At 36.0% G+C, this 27,867-nt stretch overlaps 1 protein-coding gene across 1 annotated transcript in view; it reads right to left on the reverse strand.

Moving 5' to 3' along the window:
- The window catches only part of vac14 (vac14 homolog (S. cerevisiae)), a 201,993-nt gene that overhangs the window by 134,044 nt on the left and 40,082 nt on the right, over positions 1-27,867 (reverse strand). The window contains exons 4-9 of the mRNA XM_028809690.2: positions 26,115-26,177; positions 25,368-25,475; positions 17,111-17,220; positions 13,261-13,382; positions 12,133-12,270; positions 6,811-6,951 (exon numbers count right to left, since the gene is read on the reverse strand). Coding sequence (XP_028665523.2) covers positions 6,811-6,951; positions 12,133-12,270; positions 13,261-13,382; positions 17,111-17,220; positions 25,368-25,475; positions 26,115-26,177 — 682 coding nt within the window. The remainder of the gene's footprint in view (positions 1-6,810; positions 6,952-12,132; positions 12,271-13,260; positions 13,383-17,110; positions 17,221-25,367; positions 25,476-26,114; positions 26,178-27,867) is intronic.

Here is a 27,867-nt window from a genome sequence, read left to right on the forward strand (position 1 = left end):
TACCGCTAGTTTGACATTGCATCGAACAAAACATTGCTCATAGAGTCCCGAATGCCTGAATTGTGAGGGAGCGTCAGTTACGGCACAATTCCCTGAGGGTGATCCAGCTCACATGATCCTCATTATTGGGGACCCAAGCAGCTGGACTAGGTCAAGGGAACGTCTGTCTAACACCTGGCTGAAAAAGTTGGATGGTCAATTTGTGGGGGTGGGACAGGACCGCATGTCTGCCTGGGGTGTTGTCAAACAGGATCTCAAGCGGTTTCATTGTGTGGTGGGTGCGGCAACGTGCTGTGCCAGTGCATACTCTCAAACCTGACCTGACCTGTGCTCAAAGAGAATAATCTCTAAAGAGAAGACCAGAAATATCCAATAAAAGAAAAACCTGATAAGTATTTATTACAAGACAGGACAGAAGAAACTGTTACACATAACTTCCCTTTCTGATTACAAGTTAATTAAAAATTCAGGCACTAGATTCTTTAAAGAGAAAATCTATGATCTAAGTCACGTACATTGCAGGCTCAACCTTTATGTTGCTTGGGAATAACACCAACTAAAAATCACTCATGCACATGGAGAAATTAGCCAATCAGCTAGAAGCAACAGGAACAAAGCAGGTCCCTAACCTAGACTTGTTGACTTTATGCACTATTAATTTGCAATTATGATCATGCCGTCTAAATATTCATATCAACTTCATACTGTATATAAAATTGATAAGATACTGAAACCCTATTTTTACACTGTATATAAAAATGGAATGCAATACTGCACTTGCATTTAGGAGAGAAATAGTATTAAAAGTTCTGTGGTCACACATTTCTTTTCCAGTAAATGTTATTGATATTTGTCCCATGTCAAATTCCTAACATTAGCTGTACATCTTTACCAGAAAGGGACATAACTGATTAAACCAAGCTGCACTAAATTCAGATATCCAGCATGGTAGCTAAAGCACATTGCATTAACTTTTATGTTTTTCTGTTTTATATGAGACAAAAGAAAATGTGTCTTGAAGATCAGGCTTTGTTGGACTCATAAGGGTTTCCTTTAAAACAGAGGACAAACATTCCAAGCAAAAGAATATCTCTTATAAACATAATATGAAGTCCCAACTGTCACAATTAATGTACTTGCCAAGAAGAAACAGATTCCAACAATTAATTAACCATTTCTTGCACATTCTTTTGGCATAAAGCACACTAACACTGTCTTAAACTTAAATTTCATACAGGCATTTAAAAATATGTAAATGTTTTATATATAGCTTGCAGAAGTAGGTATACATTAATTATATACAATGAGTAGCTTAAAGCTGGACATGTAATTTTGCTAGGGTTTACATACCAAGTCCAGACAGTATGCACAGATTGAAGTGCAAAAAATATGAAAAAGTGCAACGAAGGTTATGCTTAAACTATGGAACATTTGTCTAAGCTATATTACCACTTTCTCCTTCCATGCTATACACTTCAAAGGATAACCGAGATCAAATTCTTGTTCTCATTCCTGGAAAATGTTCGCCCTCTTGTGGTCAACAAAGATCATGAACATTTAATTGTTTACTAGAGCAGAGTGGAATAGTCATTTAGTTCAAACAGCAGAGTTAATTCTCAAGATTAGCACTTGATGTTATGAATCTGGGGCAAAGCAAAGAAGTATGCCTGTTTTGCCTTAGTACATTGATTAGAGGGTTCTTGCCTGAAGATATCCTCCAACATAGTTTTTTTCCTATTAAAATTAAGTAGAACCTTAAGCAGTAAGCATCTACCAATCATGTTAAATGCACAGAAGACTCGGGAGAGAATTTATAAAGAAATTATTGAAAATTTGCCATTTTGATCAAACAGTAAATTCAGCACCTAAAACCAGAGTGACCAGCATGGCTCCCTTGCAAAAGCAAAGAAAACAAAGGACTCGAAAGCAACACTTAAAGCAAAGGGGCAGATGCTCAGGCACCCTCAACCTAAATCTCACATGTACTTGCTGTACATTTATGAATCCTGCTGCATTAAAATATCAAACATAAAGACACAGTTGCGTTATGCCTGTGTCGTATGAGAATTTACCACTGGCTAGGGATATGCAAAAGTTTGGGCATCCTTGAATGTCTGTCACTGTGAACAGTTAAGTGAGTAGAAGATGAACTGATCATCAAAAGGCATAAAGTTAAAGATGACATTTCTTTTCAGCATTTTGTGCAAAATTGGTGTATTTTTTTGTTTTGTACAATTGTACAGTGAAGAAAGGAAAGGAGCACCATGCAAAATTTTAGGCACACCAAGATATTTGAAGACCAAGAAAACATTCTGAAAGAATTGCTTGTTGGATTGCTGGTAGAGTTGGCAGAAGAAAACATTTCCTGCATCCTAGCCACAAAATTAAATGCCTGAAGTTTGCAAATAAACATATACACAAGCCTGATGCATTCCGGAAACAAGTCACGTGGACTGATTTAGTCCAAATAGAACTTTTTGGACACAATGTGCAAAGGTTAAGGGTGCCGAATTCCAAGAATAGAACACTTCTCCATCTAATAAGCATGGGGTTAGATCGATCATGCTTTGAGCTTGTGTTGGAGCCAGTGATACAGGGAACATGTCATTGGAAGAGGGAAGAATAAATTCAAATAAATACCAGTAAATTCTGGAGGCAAACATCATACCATCTGTAAAAAAGTTGAAGTTAAAAAGACGATGGGTCCTACAACAAAATAATAGTCTGAAACATGCTTCAAAACCAACAATGGAATACCTCAAGAGGTGAAAACTGACAGTTTTCTATGGCCCTCACAGTTCCGCAGCCTAAAAAAAAATCTGTGGAGAGATCTCAAAAGAGCAGTGCATGCAAGACGGCCCAGGAATTTTGCAGAATTAAAAGCCTTTTGCAAGAACAAATGACTAAAAAACCCAAGTAAGAACTGAAATACACTTAGCTGGCTAGTAAAACTATTTACAAGCTGTGATACTTGCCAAAGGGGGTGTTACTACTAACCATGTCGGGTGCCCAAACTTTTGCTCCAGGCACTTTTCATTTTTTTGGTATTTTTGTACCTGTGAATGATGGAAATAAAATGTAATCTTGCTAAGATATTAAAGAAATGTGTCATCTTTAACTTCATGCCCTTTGGTTATCAGTTCATCTCCTGCTCACCTAAACTATACATAGTAATGGACATTTTAAGCAAGGGTAACCACACTTTTGCATGCCACTGTATGACCTGCCTGACAGACAGCATTTAACACCTAACTTTACATATTGTCTACCAAAACATGGACATTACATGCAACAGTTTCAACTGGCAGATACCATTTTCACAGACTGCATGGAAGGACCTGAGCCAAAATCAAATCAAATCTGGATGAGCCATCCATCCACACTAAATCTGGCTTAATTGCAGATGACCCCTACATAATGAATAATTAATTCTTAGATTACTAAACTACTGTATTTACCGTCTCCTCCAGCCCTCTCCCTCACACATTAGATCATTCGCTGATAACCTTCTCAATTTCAGAGGAAGATGACTCCCTTTTAGATGTTCCCATTTATTTGGCTAAACTCAAGTAAGCGTTGGACTCTATGTGTACAAAAAAGACTTCAGGTTGAATGTACCCCTTTCCTAGCTAATTTACTGATTTTGGAAAATGATCCCTCTTGTCTATGATACAGTATAAAAAATAAGTCATATCATCTGGCTATGTAAGCCCATGAATAATTGTTGCATGTACAGGATACAGTAAAACTCATATTTGCACACAGTAAATATTAACACTATTACCACCATCTAGCACCACGATTAGTAATTTATTGCTACCTTTCATCAAAATTTTGGTCTCTCTCACTTAGATCTCAGAATATCACTACATTATAAAGAATGGCAATGATCCCAACCCTGTGTGAGAAGTACATGCCTCCCTCTCATGAGCTTAGATGTAAAGGCATTAGTAAAAGCATTGGAGCCTTACTGTATGAAAATTGTTTATTCTCAAACATGTACAAGTCATTTTTTACACAGAAGTCAGGATTTATAAAACACGAACTCGCCATGAAAATTAGTTAACCTTACATCAAGTTTCAACCATTCATAAGATGTACATAAACTTTTTTGGTGTTGGCATTCTAGCATCTCCAGGCAGCTGGTCAATGAAGTCTCACTTTATTGTGCATTTCATTAACACATCAGTCCTAGACTTAGGACAAGATCATGTGTGTCTTAATTTTAATGAAAGTACAATAGTTAAATTATAGAATTGTAGATTATGAGCCTGAGTCTATTTTAATCTTACCGTACTGATCAGATTACTATTTCCTTTATTTCATTTATTTGCTTTTGTTGTTGCTGCACTGCAGTTCCAAGTCCACACCTCATTCAGTGCACAAACACAGGCTGTAAAAAATTTGCTGGGTCTTCCCTATAAAAAGGCAAATAGCAAGATTTAACAGGCAATTAACTGAAGCAAAATGTCCTCATTGCAGAGAACAGCTGTGGTAAACTGGGTTAAGAGGTCCGTCGCAGTGCAAGAGTTTTAGAAATAAAAACAGTACATTTCAGACTGGGTGGGTATAGGTACACATTGCTGTAAAGCTGTGCAGCCATGGGGTGTTCAATGAGGATGCTCAGTTGTTACTCACGAACGCCCCATGGGTTGTTAAGCAAAGCATCTGTACCAAGCAAGCTGTAAAAGAACCCGAATAAGACAGAGAACTAAGAATGAGATGAAAAGAAAGGAAGGAAGGAAAAAATGACAGAAATGGGAAAAAGGAAATCAAGAGAGTTTGAATAAGCAAAAGAGGAGCAATGGGAGTACAACCATGTGCTGTGGATGGGAGGCAAGACAATCGGGAACAGGCCCCGCATGGTCGTCCTGAACACAAAGGGATGGTTATGAGGCAGCAGAGACCGGCTTTTGGTATCTCAATGGGTTACCAACTGAGGTGATTAATGATCGTGCTTACCAGTGACTCAGCCCGTTGAGGAGACCCAATAGGTGAGCTGGTGATACAGGAGAAAATAAGATGCACTGTGACAAGTGAGACAAGAGAAGAAATGTCCCTGATTTTTACTCTGTGGTTTTAGTCTTGATTTTTAAACCTATTATTGGTGGATTATTTTATTGACTGATTTTATTTCCCACAAAGGCATTTGTTTTTTATGGATTATTTATTTGATTTAGAGAAACTGCACCACACTTTTATTTGGACAGTAATTGTCTAAATAAAACTGCACATAGCATTTTTTAATATGAATTTTCTTGTTGTGTGTCCTCATTGCACTAGTCTATCCGGGTCATTCCTATATCCAGGTACAGGAAGATGCCAAGCAAGTGCTACTGGAGCTACTTTATACCAACAGCAATAAGCCTGCATAATGTCTCACTGTGACTAACTTCTCTTTCTTTTTAATTTTCTTCCTTTTCAGTCTTTATTTACATATGTATTTAGTGAGCTTCTGTTCAAAAGCCAAATTTCCCCCAGGGACTCAAAATTCTATCAAACTGTCTTAAAACTGACAATGACATATTATAACAAGTTTTGATATGTGTTTTACTCTTCATCCAATGCATTCAATAGTTCTCCAGGGACATAATTTGTTGAATTCAGATCATGGCACCAATTAAATACTTTTTTTTCTTCCTAACAATAATTCTGCTTTACTGTTTTGAATTTTGGATAAGACAGTTTTTGAGGAATGCATTTCTGTGTAGTTTTACTTCCTTTATATTTTAAAGGCCTTCATTGAAAAAGAGAGCATGTTGTTATTTTTGCATGCGGTTTTCTTTATATGCACATATTTCAGTCAGGACCCTGCACTACAATAAGGGACACCACACAAAAAGCAATTCAAGATAGGGTTTCAACTTACAGGGCAAACACTCATCCATCACAGGCCACGTCAGTGCCATTAATCAGCCTGAAAATGTATATCTTTAGGATCTGAGAAGTAACCCATGTGAACCCATTAGATCCTAGACCAAGCATTAGAAATATGAAAAATTACTCCGAAGCTGTTGCAAACAAAACTCAATTTGACCCAACCATCTATATTTTTTTTTTTTTTTTTATTTGGCTAATTTTAAAAACCAAACAATTGTATTGTATTGTTGTATGAAAGGGAAATCTATGTAACAGGTGTAGGGGAACTGATGTGTCACTAAAAACTTATGGGTGTGATTTTCATTAACTCTGTAAAACTCTAAGAGATGTTCTAATGTAATTCAATTTTTATTTGTACACTTAGTAAGAAAACTATAAAATAGATAAAATATCATAAAGTGAAACATTTGTTGGTATGCCAAGCAAACTTCATCATGCATTGCACATTTATACATATCAATCTCTGCAGTATACTCAAACATTCAGAGTTCAGCATAGACAGACCTCAGACCTTAGGACATTCACAATATACTCAACAACTGTGCAAATCAACAGTAAATTCATTAGTCTTCCAAACCCATTTATTCCAATACAGGGTTGTGTGGAAATCAGATGTATGGTAGGATCAGACCAGTCTGTAACAGGAAATGCTAAATGCACACACTAAATTGAGAGTCTTTAGTGTTTGCAGGAAAAAACAAACACACGGACATCTAGAACATGACACTACTCTGGATCTATAACACAAAACAACTAACAAGCAGATACACCTACTCTAAGCAATACACAAAGTCACCAATAAAATGCCAGACATATACCACCACCAACCACTAAACACTTCAACACTGAAAATATCAAGTCATCAGATAAAACATCATACATAAATTCAAAACCAGTATCATTATGCAGTCTCCCCTTCAGGTTACTCACCATCCTGCACTTCCCGAGATTTGCAAGATGAATCATCTGGCACAGAAAGATCACTGGGAGGCATAGCCTCTTCAACATCATCTTCTGGTGTGACCAACTTCATAAGGCTGTGATTACAGGCACTTGCTGCCTCCTTAGTGTCTGAGAAATGACTTGGTCAAGAAACAAGTATGAAATGAGAATAGACATTGGCCTCCAAGTAAAGAGTAAGCTTCTGAAGATAACTTGTACTTTAATTATTCTCTTTTAACCCTTAAACTGCCAGAACCAGCTACATTTGGTTCCCAATGCAATTTGCCAGCATGCCAGAGCTGAGTATATTTGGCGACGTACATTCTTTGAATGCTGCAACCGGCTATAGTCGGTTCCCAGTGCAATTTGCCAGCACACAGGAGCCGAATATTTTTGGCGATGTACATTCATCGAACGCTGAAACCAGCTATAGTCGGTTCCCAGTGCAATTTGCCAGCACACCAGAGCTGATCAGTCAGTGCCGTGCCGTACATTCATTGAGCAGCAAGCTCAAGACCACTGCCGCCACCTGAAGCATCACTGTCCCTGGGACTTAGTCGCTGCACTAGACTAGCCTGCAAGAATCAGCGTTGGCCTCTGTGTGCTTGCGTGCAGCCAGTTCAAGTGCAGTTGGCTCAGTGATTTACTGAATTTCATCAATGGCGTCAGTTGCACCGTGTACATATAATAATAAGATTGTTGCAGCAGTTTTTTGTTTTTTTTTAATAGTTTTTACAGTTCATGGGCAGTGTGTAAAATGATCAGTGTTGCAGTAATTGTGATGCTCTTTGCATGAAAAAACATGTTCCATTAAAATTTAACTTTTTCTTGTTGAATTATGACATTTCCTTAAAAAGTGCAGCAAAAAAGTATTTGGCGTCCAGGGATGCATTAACCCCTTTAAGTATGGGGCAGTTTAAGGGTTAATGTCACAATTATTTATTTAAAGTAACATGCTTTACATATCTATTTTCTTAAAAAATGCTTTTTTTTTAAATAAAGAAAAAACACTTCATTCTTTTGATTTAAAATTGGTTCTGAGGTGAACCCATCCAAACATCAAAACAAAAGCGTTAACATTTATCAAATACACCATTTGTCAAATCAGGAAGGTCTGAGTATTGATCTTTGGTTTTTAGATTGCACGCAAATTTCAAAATAAAGTATCCATGTTGTCTTCATGAAGCAATATCCCTTTTGTTTTCGGAAAGGAAAAAGAAGGTTTGTGAGATTCTGACATTTTTAAAAGAATCATAACAAAAGAACATTTTATTTTATTTAGCACATTTCCCATGTTCAGGACACCTAAGCATCTAGGCATCTTTCACCCGTTTGTCCATTTACCTCCATGGCACTCCCATTTCCTGTACTTGCTTTCCTAAAGCACATTTTCTAAATGCTACAAAAGTTGTTGATATTTTGAGAGTGATTCAAGCATTTAAGGTAACATTTTTTCAGTATTTTAGACAAATAAGCAGTTATTTAACACTAGTAATATGTTCAACTCTGAAGAAAAGGATACATTTAGGCTCACTCAGCCCCGTTTCCCATTTTTGCACTCTCTAAGGATTAAAGGAATATTTATGTAGCATTCAAGCATACAAACCATTATACTCAAACTGGGTAAATAGTTTATGAATTACAGCACCTTTTATATGTTGTTCCCTGCTTACCAAGTGACCAAAAGAAACACACATGAAATTCATGTATTCCAAATAACGATATATTATTTACCTAATACAACTCCCAGCAACTCACATGCAGGTAAACAGACTTGAGCCGAGAGAACTTTCTGCCCTTTCTGCGTTGGTGGGGGGATGGGATAGCAGGGTGTGCACTGCTTGTACTGATCGACACATTTACAACACAAAGGACACTGACGGAGAGGTGCGAACGGGATTAGGTGTTTTTTTGTAGGCTTTGGTAATTCTAGTGTTAAGGAATGACTTTCGTACTGCCACTGGCCCTGAAAAACCTGCAGCACAAATTCAACTGATTAAATTTGAAGAAAAACTGAGGTGTCGTAAAAATTGACCGGTTTTATATATATATATATATATATATATATATATATATATATATATATATATATATATATAAAAACTGACTATAATCCTACAAAATCCCTGACGTTGTGTATGTGTACCTATAAGAATTGATCCTGGTTTGAAGGCAAAAGGTAGTAACACCAAATATTGATTTGATTTAGATTTTTCTTTTGTTCGCTCACTTTGCATTTTGTAATAGCAATAACCAATCATTATTTATATTTCTGAAAGCATTCTTTGTTTACAGCATTTTTTCACACCTGCCTAAAACTTTTGCACAGTACTGTATATACTGTATATATTAGTGCTGTCAAGCAATCAAAAAGTTAAATCATGATTAATCGCGTGATTTTGTGTAATTAATCGTGATTAATCTCAAGTTTATTTTGTTTTATGTTGATTTTTAAGTGCAATCAGACCATATTAAGAAGAATGGACACAATATAATGGCATATAAATGTACTTCACGTTTCAGGTAACTGGAACAAGAGGAAATAAAGACAAAACTTCAACTGTGAGGAGGCTTTATTCACTCATACTCTAGGGTTGTGCAATGCTGAACATAGAAAACAAACAATTGGGCTAATATTGTAAAACAAGACATGTAGTCTCATACTGCAGTCTCCATGTATTTCTCAATAATGCTTAATAAATCTCACTCAAAAGCCATACAAACTCCAGAAACAGGATTTTATAAACAATACCATTCAAAATTGTTAATGTAGTTAGCCAAGTTAATTTCTCAGCAGAAACAATAGCTGGCGTTTTGGATTATTATGAATAATACACTATTTCTATTTTATTAAACCAAGCCAGTTGCTTAAACATACAAGCTTGGTCACATTTCCAGAGGACAAGGCAGCTCACTTTATCTGCACAATATGCCCAGAGAGTGAAAACAACCTCTCACAAGGCACTGATGTGACAGGTGTTGCCAAGTACTTGCGAGCAAGGCAAGCTAGCTCTTTGTATACCAGACCATGTGTGGACCACCACTTTAGGGGACAATCCTCCATGCTGATGACAGGCTCTGCTTTATAGTGCTCCAGACATTTTTGAATACAGTCCTCCTCCTCCACACTCCCACTAACGATCGATGGAGACGCACATTTTTCAATGACCGTGTGCGAGATTGCTAGAAAAAAGAAAAAAAAACTTGTGTATTACCTGCAGGTCTCGAAAAATGCCTCCAGCTTCTGAAATTTCTCCAGCTCAGCATTTGTTGGCATGACCACATTAGTTTTATGTAGAGCTAGTGCATCTTTTAGTGGTTGCTCGTTTCTCCGCACACGCTTCACCATCTCCAGAGTGGAGTTCCATCTAGTCGGTACGTCTTGTACAAGTGTCTCAGTCTTTAGGCCATGTGCGACTTGCTGTTTCTCAAGTTCTGCAGTATTTGATGGACTGTGCCTGAAGTGCCCCACCACCTTTCGGCATTTGGAAAGTGCACCGTCAAATGCACTATTCTACAGAGACACTGTGACAGAACGTTGAATGCTGTGCGTGATGCATGGCAATTGTTCGAAAGGCAGCTGTCTCGCCATTAAAATTAAATTTCGTGCACTATCTGTACTGAGTTTACTTTATTCTCAACATTCCACTGCTTTGCTACATCCATAAAATGTTCTGCGCCTGTTTCGGCATGATGTCTCTCCGATGTTTTCATGACCATCAAAGCATGTGAATGCAGTTTCCACTGTTCATTGATATAATAGGTTGTAACCCCGAGGTAGCTATGATTTCCAAGTTCAGTAGTCACCAGTAAGGGCGACTGTCTCCGTGATCTCTACCTCCTTAGGTAGTATTGCCCTCTCTGAGTCATACAGCTCATGTATCCTAGTTACGACTGTGGCTCTCGAGGTTAATTCATAAGTTGGGTCGTTGGACGCGATCCGATTTATGTCGCGCAGACCTTCGTCCTAAGTAAATCAGCCTGCATGCTGTGGCTATCCATTTAGCAATTGCTACCGTTAATTCGCTGGAGGTTGACACATCCATTGGTTTCTGCCAAACACTGTCGAGCGTGGTCTGTCGCATAATACCCGGGCTAATGCTATTAGTGTAAAATGGATGTTTGGCTTGCATGTGATATTGTACCAGTAGGCTGCTTTTACTCCGGTGATGACTAAACTCGGCTTGACAGTAACTACACACAATCATAGTTTTATCAAATGAGCTATTGGGCAAAGTTTTGAAACTGAACTTTCCATTTAATGGACCTTTTTCCATTGTTCCACAATTAGGAATATGAAGTGACTTCTACGAGAAATAACTTGAAGGCTAGAGTGGCACTCATTCAGTTTGCAGGCTCAGCTTGAACTACAGGAATGTCGCAGGTTCAAAAAGAACCTGCGTTTACGGCATTAATTTTTTTAACGCCGATAAAAGTTAGAATGCGTTAACTTTGATAGCCCTAATAAATATATATATATATATATATATATATACATATATACATACACACACACACACATACACACACTCTTTATCGCTAAGTTTGTGGCTATTTCTTATATTTTGTCTGTGGTTATAGTTACATCTGGCTCTATTGTTGTTTGAGGCAACATAGTGCAGTGGTTAGCACAGCTTCCATAAAGCTCCTTCCTTCCCAAATGAGTTCAATGCATTTCACAGAGTTCAGCAAACCTCAACATTTCCATAATTTCACCAAACATGGCAAAGCAAACTCCACAGGGTTTGCTCACCACTACTGGAGAATTGAAGTATTTAATCATCTAGTCAAATTCAACACTTCACAGTAACTTGGCAGACGACAGGCTAGACTGTCTGGGTTCTCTACATTGGTCAAATATGAACCTTAAGTTTACCAAGTATTATTCAGTGTGTGTACAGTATGTGGGTGTGAGTAAATGTGCCCTATGATGGAACGGTGTGCTTTCTGGAGTTTCCCACCTTGCACACAATGCTGATAAGAGAGGCTCCAGTCATTGTGACTCTGTATTGGATTAATCAAGTTTAAAAATGGAATGCTGCATATTTTACTTTTTTTTTTTTTTTTTTTAAAACTCGAAAACATTTAAAGAGTGATTACTGTGTTTATAAAATTGCATAAACATTAGATTCCCAGGAAAAAATGAAAAAGTAATTACCCAATGATCTGTTAATAAGCAGTAAACATATACCATTGTGCTATCAAATCTGCAGGTCACTGCATTTATTGGTAAATACTTATTAAACAAATTAACCATTACCAATAAAAATAACAAATAAAGCAAAACTAGGGCAAAATTATATAGGATACTTTTCTTGTGGTTGTCGTAGGATAGGCAAGGAAGCACCGCTGTTAGAATTCCAGAGGAGTAGGGCAACATTACACGACCAGCCAGCTGGATAAACTCCCGCATCCAAGACATGGCTGTGAGCTGAATCAGGTCATTAGCTTTGACAGAGAGAAAAAAAAATACTACAAGTAGGTAAAACTTAAAAACAGACTGTAATTGGACCATTAATGAAGAACCTTTTGACATGACAAACCATTTTGCTTGAACTTCAAAGTGTTTTTAATGCCAAATCTCAAGACTACTCTTTCTTCCTTCTCTACCTACTTTAATTTACTTTGCTTTGAGTTAGTGGCAAGAATACACTGATAGCTGAACCTAGATTAGCCCAGAATGACCGAGTAAGTAGAACAAGTAATGGACTGCTATGAAGTATTAAGCTGGTACCTGTCATGCATTTAATGTGATCAGCATGAGCTTTGGAACCCTTTAAGAAAATGGACAATTGAAGAATATCACTTATTGCAACAAGGGAGAATTTTAACTAAGCCCATTGGGCTGTGGTTTTAGAAGTCAAGAGTGTATGATTAAACTGCAGTAAATTCTTGAAAAGGAATCCTAAGGTCTGCAAAAAACACAAATTTGTAATTTGCTTAAATAAAAGTGATACATTTAAATAGATATAAAAGTTATAAAAATACCAATATAAAATTGTATTTCCATACAAATGACAGATTATTTTATGTAGATAGAAATGCACCCTAAAAATGACTTCCGTTTTGCAAATTTTATATTAAAAACACCTAGCTTATAACAGCAATGACAAATTTCATCTGATACAGTAAGCTGCTTACAATACATGTTTAATTTCAGAGAAATATAGAAAGGACTGCTAATAATTGCAAGAAAAAAAGGATTACTATAGAAATACACATTCCAAAATATCTGTGTAAACACTAAAGTCACCTAAATAGCTGGCTATTTGGCAATATTTTGCTCAAAGAAGAACTGACATCTGAGCAGCATTCATGAAAAATTAATATCATCATTAATTATCATTTTTTTGGATAATTAATTCTACTGAAGTGGTTTTCATCCTAGTAACAAGAAACCAAGAATAACTGTAACATAATGAAAGTACTAGGTATTACTTAGTTTGGAATCATCAGATCCTTGGCAGTGGATCACCAAGATGTTAGCCATTTCTGCAAACTTGACATTGGGTGATGATTTCTTTATTTCTTTGAGAAACTCTCCCAAAACTACTTCACACCTAGAAGGAGAAAAGAGAAACCAAAAAGAAAAAAAAACATGGTATGGTTTCAGGAAACCAAATGACAATATTTAAAAAATGTCAATACAAATTGCCAAGTACACTGTGACAGTCTTAAAATATGTTGCACTGGGCAATATTGTTGATTTAGCTGCCAATGTCAGAATAGAAAGAAATGTCAAAATGTTAATACTTTAAAATGTGTGTGCACCAATGTACATTTTTCAATGTAGCATTTTCCAAAAACCTTGGTTGATACAGCCTATTCCAGTGTAAAAGACAGTAAATGAATAACCTTTAAATTGAATAAGCCAGACCAATAAACATTTCAAATAAAGGTCAAGCGAGTCATAGCATTATTATAATGCTACCAAGGTTAACAAAATATGTTAAAAAATATATATAAAAAATATATCAGGGGAGCAGCCTAAATGCTGAATTAAAATACTAGAGCAGGTACAGAAAATTACTTTTTAAACGAACAGGATGATTTCAGCTTTATTACAAGTAAATTACTGAATTTGTCATGCATAATATTTACAACTAAATTTGAAAAATCATGACTTCTCTCAGTGCTTTATCTTTGTAATCATTTAAAAATAAGTGGGAGGTTGAATCTAAATGTTTATGAAAAAGAGTAACCTCAAGAGAAAAAGGAAAACCCTTCACCCAAATATGCAGTAAAACTAACAGATATGAAAACAACTCTCTACTAACTTCTACTGACTGCATTCTAAAAAACATTGTCCCACACCAACATGTAGACTTTACATTGCTGCCAGTCATGTTCATAAAAAGGAAATACTTCTAGAGTCAAATTTATATGTCACATGGAGGCAAAAATTGGCTGAGTAAAACTGACCACTACATTATCATGTGGGAAGAGTTAATAAAGGTTTATAATGTGTGTGCTGTTGTTAACAGGACAAATGTCCTGTGTTGACAAAGTTAAACATTAAATGTGGTAATAAGCAGAAAAGCTATAACAAAAAAAAAAGTAACGATTTAGTACAGTCAGTGGCTCAATTACTTAAACTACTGTATCAAATACACAAAAGTATTTGAGTTTACAGTACAGCACAGAGAGACTGGTAGTAAGAGAAGACATTTTTCTTTTGATAGCTAACCTGAAAACTACAAAACCAATTTGCAGCCATGTTCACAATCACTAATGTCATCAGGGAACATATATGTACCCATGATTTTTTTCATGTCATTAAAGATATTGTCTCCAATTCTTCTATTCACACAGTCCCAATGGGCCAAAGTGTAAACAAAGCCTGATTGCAAAGTGCACATTTCTCTGTATTACCAATGATCACATTGCTTCATACATGTTTCGTAGCCTTAATCTCTAAGTGAAGTAACAAATAAGCACTTCAGCATCAAAAGCAAGAACATTAGAAAGTCGTTCAGGAAAACAGTTTTATTCAATGAAATCTGTATGCAAATGTTAAGTGTCTTGATCAGCCTGTGTAATCAACACTGCAAACTGGGAAAGTATCCCAGATGCTATATACAGACAAGTAACTGCATATGTCTATGCATGACTTGAATTTGCCTAACAAATTAAGGGAGTTTAGTGAAGGCACGTAAGAGCAAAAATATTGATGTTTACGAGTGTTTTGTCCCAGCACTAAGCAGGAGCATGCTGTGATACTGTAGTGATTTTGCAGGGTTGAGAAATATTTTTTTATTGTTACTTTCTTGCATCTGTCTTAATAAAACAAAAAAATGCTGACAAACACATTGCACAATTGTCAAAGAACTGAGCTTTATATTGTCTGACTGAGGTTGAAGATGTACTTTGTGTATTCATATGTCTTTTACAAGGACAATAAATTTGAGACATCTCCTCATTTCTTTTCCTTAATATATTTATCTTATCTTCAGATTTATTCACAAAAAAACTGACCTGAATATGATTTAGTACAGTATGCTTTACAGATTGGTAATCAGGCATGAGACAACATTTCATTGTATCAAATTCCACAATACATAATAATGACAATACAAAATGTGGCCTTGTATTGTGCACTGTGTGACATTACCATAAGACACAAATGAAACACAGAGATAAAGTAAAGCATCCTTTATCAAAAACAGTGGATTTAAAAATCCGACTGAAAGTCTAATAACCTGCACATTCACAGAACTAATATTCACCATGTATATAATAGTGTGAAGGTGAATGTTAGGGGTGCACAACAAAGAGATCTCTGATTACGTGTTTCTCAGACACACTTCATTTAGTGAGTTGAATTTTCTGATGAGTATGGCCAATTGTAACATTGTTTCATTTCATCCACAGACTTTTTTTGAAATCGATTGCAACCACCAAACCAGAAATTTACTGTAATGGAACAGGTTTCATGATATACACAAACGCTACTAAGAGCTAAAACCTACAGTTACTGCAACTTTCATGAGCCACAGATGAATCAGTGCTGGAGACATTGATGCATTTTTCACTTACATCAATTCAGAAGTAGGGGTAGAATTCAACAAGGAGGACTTTTATGGAAGTGAACCTTGCAAAGGTAGTCCTCTAGCATAGCAGAGGAAGAGAGCAGTCAATTTTCTAGTTCTTGCTGTACCCACTGATTGAGTGTGTTCAGCTGCAGAAGGATACTGTGGAGAAGTTTCAGCTTCATGCAAATTTCCAAAATTTGTATTTTTCTTAAAAGAAAATATTATAAGTTCTTCATAGATTTAATCAGGAACCACAGCTAATGGTCAGCAAGGCATTTAAACAGGAAATAACAGGGACACCATTGTTGGAGCAATGTTTTATGTAAATTCAGAAAACAAAGAAAAATTTGCATTTTAATTGTTTTACACTTGATTAACTTTATATTACAGGTTTACAGCGTCTTTACGGTCACATGTACAGCCTGCAGTGGAATCATTACTTGCATGTGTTAATCAACATTGAACAAGTCTTATATTACTGTAGTGCATATACTTTACCTTAATATTTAAGACTATTGTATTTTAATAAAAAAAATAAGACAAAAACTTAGGTTAGTACTTTTGTAATGTTGCACTGATTTCAATTTGTTTTTTCTCATAATAAGTAACACAAAACATTCAGTACATTTCTTTTATGAAAATTTTGCATCAATTGAATATTGCATCTTGAATTATGAACTGCAATATGAACTGTATCATAGGCAAAATGTATTCTCATGCAAATTATTAATATATTAAATGTAATAAAATTCTCAAAATCAATACAATAAAAAATGCAGATATACAAAAGATTGAAGATTGTATATTTGACTCAATTTGGGGATTATGTATTTTTTTTTAATTTGAAAATAGCAAATGCATTGACCCAATATGTTTAAAACATCAGTCATTCAAAATGAAATTCTGACGATGTCCAATCCAGTTTTTAAGACATTATAAATTGATTCTGATGAGGGCGGAGGGAATGAAGTTGGTGGATTAAGGATTATAATTCTGTCATACAGTTTCTCTTTCTCTCAATTTTATCCCTCATATCAATTAATGACGAGGTACCTCTATATACATTTCAAGTTCAATAAAAAGTTGGTTACACAAAAAAAAAAGAAGCAAAAAAATTTTATCTTTAACGTCAGCAAATCAACATTGTTTTGAATATACTGTATTCCCCACCTATAAAATATGCTCTTGCTGTTTGACTTTACATACTGTCAGAACACTACTTACTACAAAAAAAAAAAAATTGTTAGGAAACTTACATTTTACGGATCTCTTTACTACTATCACCCAAAATCTGGAACAGCCCATCCAAGATTTCAGGCAAATATTCCAAAAGATTGATATCTGGAACAGACTCAAGAACCAGGATCTAGAGTACAGAAGCAGAGTAGAGGAATTTCTAAGTAAAAGTTTAAATAAATATAACTGGAACCAATTATAACAATCAATTATATAAAGAGCAGCTCCGTAATTTTAGGAGAAACTATTAAGAAATAAATCAACCTAACTACAGAATGAAATTATTTAGTATTACACTTATTTTATTCAGTTTCCTCTTAGAGGTGGCTCTATATATACAAGGGTGTTCCAGATCTAATTATGCAACTGTTCAACTGACAACCGTCTCCCCGCCATTTTGGAATATAGAGCAGGTGCTGCCACCTATCAGCAACAAAAAGAATTTTAAGTGAAATCTCTGTGCAGGGCAGATGCTGTGAATTCTCTATGTAATAAACTTAATAAGTTATAGCGTAATGAAAATTGCATAATTAGATCTGGACCACCCTATACACATTTTATATATATATATATTATATATATATATTATAGTTCACGAACGTCTCTGAACACGTACAAATCGGTTTACGACCAAAAAGTTCACCAAACTTTTGCCTCGGTTCACGACCACAAACTATGTATACGAACAAGCCAGTTTCCCTTTCGGTTTGTACATGTTCAGTCTATCCCTATGCATTTCCTGTGCAGCGAGCAAGAGAGAGAGAGAGAGTGACACACACACGAGAGAGAGAGAGAGACACACACACACACAGGCACGCGAGGAGAGAGAGAGACACACACACACACACACACACACACAGGCAGCGCGAGAGAGACACACACACACACAGGCAGCGCGAGAGAGACAGCTGGATGCATAAGGTAGGAAGGCAGTTAAAGAATGCACTGGGCGTGATTTTGTTTTCACTTCTGTTTACAGCAATTGGTTCGTAGCGTGCATTGTTGCAATGTTACTTTTCTTGGTGGTTTATTAAATTACGGATTTTTTCAAATGTTCATTTTTTTCCCTGTGCGTAAAACTCATTAAAAAAAAAAGTGTTTTTAGCCAGAGGTTGGTAGCGCTATAGCGCAAACTATTGCAGTGTTAGTTTTCTCTGTTGTTCAAGGTTTTCTCAGTGTTATTCAATGTTTTACATTTAGTTTACTATTACACTGTGCATTCTATGGTGTAATTAACTATATTTGTGCTTAAAAATCTTTAAAAATATATATTTACATACAGTTCATACGGTCTGGAACGGATTAATTGTATTTACATACAATCCTATTGGGGAAATTGCTTCGGTTCACGACCAAATCGGTTTACGACCACAAATATTATATATATATATATATATATATATATATATATATATATATATATATATATATATATATATATATATATATATACTAGCAAAATACCCGCGCTTCGCAGCGGAGAAGTAGTGTGTTAAAGAGGTTATGAAAAAGTAAAGGAAACATTTTAAAAATAACGTAACATGATTGTCAATGTAATTGTGTTGTCATTGTTATGAGTGTTGCTGTCATATATATATACATATACACATATACACACACATATACAGATATATTATATACACATATATTTTTTATATATATTTTATATATATATATTTTATATATATATATTTTATATATATATATATATATATATATATATATATATATATATATATATATACACATACATACATACATACATACATACATACATACATACATACATACATACATACATACATACATACACACACATAGATGCACTTACAATAACATAGAAATCAATATAAACAACATTAACATCATTATCATATGATAATATGAAGTAATATATAAGAAGCACATTTCATATAAATATAAATTATTAAACAGTAAAATCTTCTTCTATAATTTGCTACCGTGGCTTTTCGTTGGTCTGCCCAGGATTTTAAATCCCCTGTAGCTTGCAAACCGTTTCACCTATTGACTTGAAATCTGGTACACATATAATACGTCACGTCTGCTATCCGCTTTATGGGTGATGATTGTATTACTCTTTTTATGTTTATTTTATTTTAGAATCAACTCCTATCTGCGCACACCAGGGCGGCCGTGGGCAGATGCGTATGGTGTATTGACTCCATGTTATCGTGCATTGCGCTGTCACTGGTATTTTGATAAAAGAATTTGAACAATATATAAGAAGCGTATAAATTATTAAACAGTAAAACATTAACATTTAAGAAGTAAAGTTACATTGAGTACTACTGCAGTGCCTTCGGGTATACCTCATTTTTTGTTTGCCCATTACATGCTTAAATGTATACATTTTTTGGTGTACCTACCCGAGAACACGCGACATATAACCGACCGTGGGAGAAGCATGGATTTTAAACACGCGTTGAGTTCATCTGCTGGTCTCCCTCGTGGAATAACTGGTAATGTTTGACTAAAATGTACAGCGAGTAAAACGACATTACCTCCTTTTTTTTTTTTTACGATCTCTGAGATGTTGCTTTTTTCGGTTCAAGGCTTCATAAGCTCTTTTATGTTCCATGGTGTACTTAATAAGTACTAATTATCCCAAACCATCATCTTTGAATGTTGCAAGACTTTCGCCTTGTATGTAGATCGGGGTAATTACATTCATTGCATTCCTAGTGTGAATCACAATGTGATTGTATGGGTGCTTACCTGGCACTGTAGGGTTGCCACCCGTCCTTTAAAATACGGAATCGTGGCGCGTTTGAGAATGAAATTGCGCGTCCCGTTTTGAATCAATACTGGACGGGATTTATCCCGTATTTTTTTTATCTTTTTTTTTTTAAAGCAGCGTGTCATGCAAATCATCCCACACGCATTTTATGAAGATGCCTCCTTTCCTACTTTTGATTGTGTAATACTTGATGTCATCGTTAGTTTCATTGGTCTTTTTAACTGTCCAGTGAGGAGGGCGTGTCTTTTAAGTACAGTCTGCAAAGTGTTGGCACTGAGATGTGGCGTCAGCGCCATAGTTGAAGCCCCTAACGTTGCGGTCAGCAAGTCGGCTAACATCCGCCATGTGCCGTCTTTCAGTTGCGAGAAGCAGATCATAGAATGGTTGAAACTGTTGCCCCTAACGTTGCGCCACGGCGTGTGTTTCGTTTATACCTCGTGTGTTCTCATTAAACTTTTATCTCGCGAATATGTTATTGCAATCTGCAGCGGGAGCGTTTCTATAAAGTTAATTTAAACTTACGTTTTACACCGTGCTTTGTTTCCCTTATGAACATGCTTGTATGCTTCACTCGCTCCGTTCTCAATTGTTTAATTAATTTTTTGCTCTTCGCTGTTTGCGGATGTTCCTCCATTTCCCCCTACTTCGTTCTTTTATCTCGCGAATATGTTATTGCAATCCTTAACGGGAGCGTTTCAATAAACTGATTGAAAATAGTTTTGCATTTACCTTTTTAGTAAAAGGCGAGCTTTTAAGCCTGAGAAATCACCCCGTAAATGCACACGTTTAATTGCACATGTGTTAATATGTATGCTTACACAGTATTAAAAGACAGTGAACAACGTCAGTTACCTTTGTTCCCGCGTTTAATAAAAGGTGAGCTTTTAAGCCTGAGAAATCACCCCGTAAATGCACACGTTTAATTGCACATGTGTTAATATGTATGCTTACACAGTATTAAAAGACAGTCAAAAATTAACGTCATTTACCTTCGTTCCCGCGTGTGACTCGTGCTGTAAATCTCTTCCTTGTTTTTAGTTCACGTGATTACGTAGGAGGCGTGATGACGCGATACGTGACTCCGCCTCCTCCATTACAGTGTATGGACAAAAAATATGTTCCAGTTATGACCATTACGCTTTGAATTTCGAAATGAAACCTGCCTAACTTTTGTAAGTAAGCTGTAAGGAATGAGCCTGCCAAATTTCAGCCTTCCACCTACACGGGAAGTTGGAGAATTAGTGATGAGTGAGTGAGTCAGTCAGTCAGTCAGTCAGTGAGGGCTTTGCCTTTTATTATTATATATATATATATATATATATATATATATATATATATATATACACACACGCACACGCGCACACGCACACACACATATATATATATATATCTCGTGCCTGTGTGTGTCTCTCTCACGCCTGTGTGTGTGTCTGTGTCTCTCTCTTGCGCCTGTCTGTGTGTGTGTGTGTGTGTGTGTGTCGCGCTCTCTCTCTCTTGCTCGCTGCACAGGAAATGCACAGGGAGAGACTGAACACGTACAATATGAAAGGGAAACTGGCTTGTTCGTCAGGAGCAGAGACTCTCAGAGAGAGAGAGAGAAAAGCAAACAATCAAAAATCAATTGGGCTGTTTGGCTTTTAAGTATGCAAAGCACCACCGGACAAAGCAGCTGCAAGTAAGGGAGAAATGTGAAGGTAGTCTTTCAGCATTTTTTAGAGGAGCGTCCGTATCCTCCAGGCCAGTGTGCGAACAGCCCCCCTGCTCACACCCCCTCCGTCAGGAGCAGAGAATGTCAGAGAGAGTGAGAGAGACAGAGAAAAGCAAACAATCAAAAATCAATACGTGCCGTTTCGAGCTTTTAAGTATGCAAAGCACCGTGCGGGAAGCATGTCGCTTGACAAAGTAGCTGCAAGAAAGGGAGCAACGTGAAGGTAATCTTTCAGCATTTTTAGACGAGCGCCCGTATCGTCTAGGGGTGCGAACAGCCCCCCTGCTCACACCCCCTCCGTCAGGAGCAGAGAATGTCAGAGAGAGTGAGAGAGAGAGAAAACCAAACAATCAAAAATCAATACGTGCTGCTCGGTCTTTCAAGTATGCGAAGCACCGCGTGGGAAGCATATTTTTTATCATTGAGGAGTTTTATTTAATACGTAATACGTGCTCTGGTTGGGTAGCTTCTCAGCCATCTGCCAATAGAGTCCCTTGTATGAAATCAACTGGACAAACCAACTGAGGAAGCATGTACCATAAATTAAAAGACCCATTGTCCGCAGAAATCCGCGAACCAGCAAAAAATCCGTGATATATATTTAGATATGCTTACATTTAAAATCCGCGATGGAGTGAAGTCGCAAAAGTCGAAGCGCGATATAGCGAGGGATCACTGTATTTGTTTTTGCATTTCAATGTTTTCTTTAAATGAGTTTAGTTTTGACAAATATTTTTATTGTATGCAATTTAAGCAATAAAAATGGTGTTTTTTCTAAAAAGAAAATCGATTACCTGTTAATTTTAAGAGAGATGTCTTATTTTCTATTTTATATATATTTTCCATTGTTCTTAAATAAAGCAAAAGTATTTATCTGATTACTCAATTACTCAATGGAATAATTGGTGGAATACTTAATTACTTAAATAATCAATTGTTGAAGCCCAATTTTTCAGGTCCTCATTCAAAATCTAATATTAGATACAGTTGATGGCAAGCTTCACTCAGAATGAAAATCTAGAAACATTAAATTTGAACATCAGAGAACTGTAATGTTGATCCTAAAAATTGTTACAAAGGTAAATATGCAGAAAGCAAAAAATAATACTATGACATTTAACTTTTACAGTTTTTTGGTCAGCCTGACACTGCACCTCTCCAGTGGATCACTAGCATTCATTCATGTTTGATTAAATACATTACTCTTAAAATGGGCAAAAAACTGAACAAGTCTTCCAAAAAGAAAAAAAGTTTCCTTTTTCGAAGACTTGTGGCTAGAAATTTTAAAGCACTGTAAAAATTCCTGAAATCAAAAAAATAACTTGTTACACTACAGCACGCAATTTATTTTCTCAGTATATGAAATAAAAAATATTTACATTTATATTGTTCCCATGTACACTTTAAGTGTGCATTTTACGCTAGCACATATAAAGCTGATTGGATGGGTGGGTGGAGTACCTGTTTTCCATTGTGTCTTAAGGAAATTAAATTGGTATAACATGGAAGCCTAGGTTTTATTTTGTCAAGGCCATAAATCATGGCATAACTGAATAATGCTGTGCTTGGCAAAAATATACTCTTCCTCTTCATAATGAAATATCTTCGTTGCAAACTGCCATTTCAAAACTATACTCTCCATAATAGGACAAAAAGATCCTTGGAATAATAATAGCTAGCACTTAAGAGCTCCTGGCTTCAATATGGCACAATATTCATAAATAAACTGATATTTTTTTAAAGGTACAGACATACAGTCATATGAAAAAGTTTGGGAACCCCTCTTAATTCTTTGGATTTTTGTTTATCATTGGCTGAGCTTTCAAAGTAGTAAATTCATTTTAATACATGACATGCCTTATGGAGACAGTAGTGTTTCAGCAGTGACATTAAGTTTATTGGATTAACAGAAAATATACAATATGCATCATAACAAAATTAGACAGGTGCATAAATTTGGGCACCCCAACAGAGATATTACATCAATACTTAGTTAAGCCTCCTTTTGCAAATATAACAGCCTCTAGATGCCTCCTATAGCCTTTGATGAGTGTCTGGATTCTGGATGGAGCTATTTTTGATCATTCTTCCAAACAAAATCTCTCCAGTTCAGTTAAATTTGATGGCTGCCGAGCATGGACAGCCTGCTTCAAATCATCCCATAGATTTTCAATGACATTCAAATTAGGGGACTGTGACGGCCATTCCAGAACATTGTACTTCTCCCTCTACATGAATGCCTTTGCAGATTTCAAACTGTGTTTTGGGTAATTGTCTTGTTGGAATATCCAACCCCTGCGTAATTTCAACTTTGTGACTGATGCTTGAACATTATCCTGAAGAATTTGTTGATATTGGGTTTAAATCATCCGTCCCTCGACTTTAACAAAGGCCCCAGTCCCTGAACTTGCCACACAGCCCCACAGCATGATGGAACCTCTACCAAATTTGACAGTAGGTAGCAGGTGTTTTTCTTGAAATGCGGTGTTCTTCTTCCATCATGAAAAGCGTTTTTTGTTATGACCAAATAACTAATTTTGTCTCATCAGTCCAAAGCACTTTGTTCCAAAATGAATCTGGCTTGTCTAAATGAGCATTTGGATACAACAAGCGACTCTGTTTGTGGCGTGAGTGCAGAAAGGGCTTCTTTTTCATCACCCTGCCATGCAGATGTTCTTTGTGCAAATTGCGCTGAATTGTAGAACGATGTGCAGATACACCATCTGCAGCAAGATGTTCTTGCAGGTCTTTGGATGTGATCTGTGGGTTGTCTGTAACCATTCTCACAATCCTGCGCATATGCTGCTCCTGTATTTTTTTTGGCCTGCCAGACCTGGGTTTAACAACAACTGTGTCTGTGGCCTTCCACTTCCTGATTACATCCCTTACAGTTGAAACCTCTGAAATAGCTTTTTGTAGCCTTCCCCTAAACCATGATACTGAACAATCTTTGTTTTCAGATCTTTTGAGATTTGCTTTGAGGATCCCATGCTGTCATTCTTCAGAGGAGAGTCAAAGGGAAGCACAACTTGCAATTGACCACCTTAAATACCTTTTCTCATGATTGGACACACCTGTCTATGAAGGTCAAGGCTTAACGAGTTAATCCCACCAATTTGGTGTTGCAAGTAATCAGTATTGAGCAGTTACATGCATTCAAATCAGCAAAATTACAAGGGTACCCAAATTTTTGCACAGCCAGACTTTCACATTTTATTTAATTTCATACAACTAAATACTGCTTCACTAAAAATCTTTGTTCAGAAAACACCCCAGTACTCAGAAGTTCCTAGGAAATGAAAGACATACCACTGTTATCTTTTTTTTGTTGAAAGCAGAGTAAATTATTATGCAAGCTGAGAGGGGTTCCCAAACTTTTTCATATGACTGTATATCCACTGACTCATTATTAAAAATTTCAAAATTCAAGTTTATGCAACGTTAACAAAACATTAATAGAGACTGCATACTGGACTCAATTAAGTATTTGGTGGAGCAAAAGCTTATTTTTGGTGATTGTCTTATTAGAATCTAATGTGCTGACAAGGCCCATTCCACATTCTCATTTTACAGAAAAAAAAATATATATATATGTATTTATAAAAACATACATGCACACATACTGTATATGCCAGCAAAAGAATTCAGATTATGCTGCTTTATATAGAATTGATAGTTATTTTCAACACAACATATTCTAGTAAAATATTGCCATTATATAAAAATAAGCATATGGAATCAACCCAGAGCAGCTCACAAAGTCTCTCAATTCAATCACATAAGAATCACTTGGAAAAGAACCAACCCATACCCAGGATATGATAAACTGACGGGCATACTGGTTATTGGAGTATATCCTCTCACGAAGCAGTGGGACAAAGGCCACAAGGTCAAACTTGTTGCTTTCTGTAACAATGTCCTATAAAGAGATAAATAATTAAGTAATTAGCAACATTTACTCTACAGAGGTGAGCCACCTACTCTCTCTGTCATATACATAAATGCATGTATTTTTGTTTGTTTTTTGTTTAAAACAATTCATCCATGTAGCATAATCCAGTTAAGAAATAGAGAGTAGGAGCAGCTTGTAATGTGCAAGGCAGGAACAACCTGAAGAAGTGCAGAGAGAAACCCCAGCCACCAACAACATACATAACACACAAGGAAAACATGCAGTCTTCATACAAACAGTGTATAGCCCCAGGATTCAATCTGTATCTTCTTGAGTTATAAGGCAGCAGCACAAACAACTCTGCAACAATACTGTCCCATTAAGTTACATGCCTGATTCAACAGAGTGATTTTAACTTTCATAATAATTTTAACCCTTTTCAAAATTAATTCTCCAAGTTTATAATAAACTTCCACATCTCCTCATTTGCTGTGCCTAACTGATGGGCTGCAGCCTTTGAAGAAGCCACAAAGACCTCTTTTTCTGTTCACCTGCTTCTTTCTTTCTCAAGATACTAGTGCTGCAAGACAAGCCTCGATAGAAAAAAGTATCTGATAAAAAGGAAGTATGCAAATCATCTAGGTTTCTAGTAAATTTAACACTAACCTTCAGTAATCTGTCCAGAAGTTCAGAGCCACTCTTTACATTTGGATCTGGATCAGCTGCTAGCTGCAATGACAGGAAACATGATCAATACATGGGTAAATCATTTTCTCTCAAATAACAGCTCTTGTCATTTTCCATTTGTGTGCCTCACCTTTCTGTATTCTTCTGCCTTTAGTATTTTTGCCCAGCTTTAATGAAACCAATTTTTCAATTACAGTACCTATGGATGCTACATGTGCCATTGCATGTGTCGTTACAGTATATTGACATATTGATATTTAAATATAACTTTAGCACACTGACATCTGAAACGTTTCAGGCAATAGAGTCATGCTAATTCAGAAGGTGCTTTCCAGTTGGGATGTCACAATACCAGAACTTTTGTATTAGATACAAATACCAGTAACTTAATGATACTACTACAAAAACAAAAATCTCATTCAACCGCAATTTATTTAAAATACCTCTACTCAACACAATATTATTGTGCCTTTTTCTGAAATAGAATATGAAATACAAAAATACTACTAGCAACAGCAGCTTTAACATAGTGGTGTATCCATCAAGTAGTTTCCCCAACTATCATTTAAGTAAATTAGTATTGGCATTCATAAATATCAAAATACAATGCGGTGATTGAATTTTAATGTGTGATGGACAAGGGGATTTCCCTGGTGTAAAAACAAATGGGAAGAATTTTATAACATTGAGGGGATTTCATCATAGGGTTTATAAAGGATGATATGATCGTGGTCTACCTTCTTTATCTTACTATGTTACAAATTTACCTGTAGTAAATGAAAAATTCTGCTTAAAATCAATACTAAAAATAAAAATGAAAACATTATATCTGTACTTTTGAATTAGTGAATTCCAAGATAATTTAGGTTGTTAATAAACTAAACAAACGTTTTAAAGCTGTTTTTGCAACAAACTTTGAAAAACTTGTTTGTCAGAGAATCCCTTTTAGGTTTTTAACATTTGCATCGTGCAATTTATAAATGCATCATTAGATCAATATCATCTAACAAAAGGAGTCAATTTGATTCAACATTTAAATGTCAAAAATCAAACCAGGAGAAAACCCCCCAACTGAAAATTTAAAAAGGAAGTATGGCACAACTCTGACCTCCTACTGTAACCAATTATACTTTGATGCAAACAGCCTGTAAAGAAATCCTTTAACACTAAAGTGACCCAATTAGTTTGTCTTATGCCCAACAACAATGAAGTTATTTGTGCACTTCTTGGTGGTTATCTGCCTCCAAATAACTTTGGCTTAAGTAACACAGCAAAGCAAAGCTTGATGACCACATATTTAAAAAAAAAACAAAAAAAAAAAAAACCTGATTTGTAGAAAAAAAAGTATCAAGTGTCTTATCAGAGTTCAAGCCATTGAATCAGAGGAGAGCCACAGAAAGGCCAGTTTAGGATGAATTAGCAATAGTTTCAGCCTTCTTCACCTCGACTTCAACAGTCTTAAAAGTGTTAAGCTTGACTTTAGTCTTGGTGCTCTTTTGTCAATTTTAAGGAACTAATGTTTTTAAATAAAATGCTTACATTTTTGCATCAATGTTGCATTTTTAGAACAGCCAATTAATGGATTAATTGAAACAATTGACCAACTTATCAATTAACACAGCTGTTAGTTGCAGCCACATAAATAACCTTGATTCCATCTACTAAAGGATATGTCATGTCATCAATTTTATGTTACTGTGGACCACTGTTTCCTACATACAAATTAGGATTC

This window comes from Erpetoichthys calabaricus, chromosome 9 (assembly GCF_900747795.2).
Source record: "Erpetoichthys calabaricus chromosome 9, fErpCal1.3, whole genome shotgun sequence".
Classification (NCBI taxonomy): domain Eukaryota; kingdom Metazoa; phylum Chordata; class Cladistia; order Polypteriformes; family Polypteridae; genus Erpetoichthys; species Erpetoichthys calabaricus.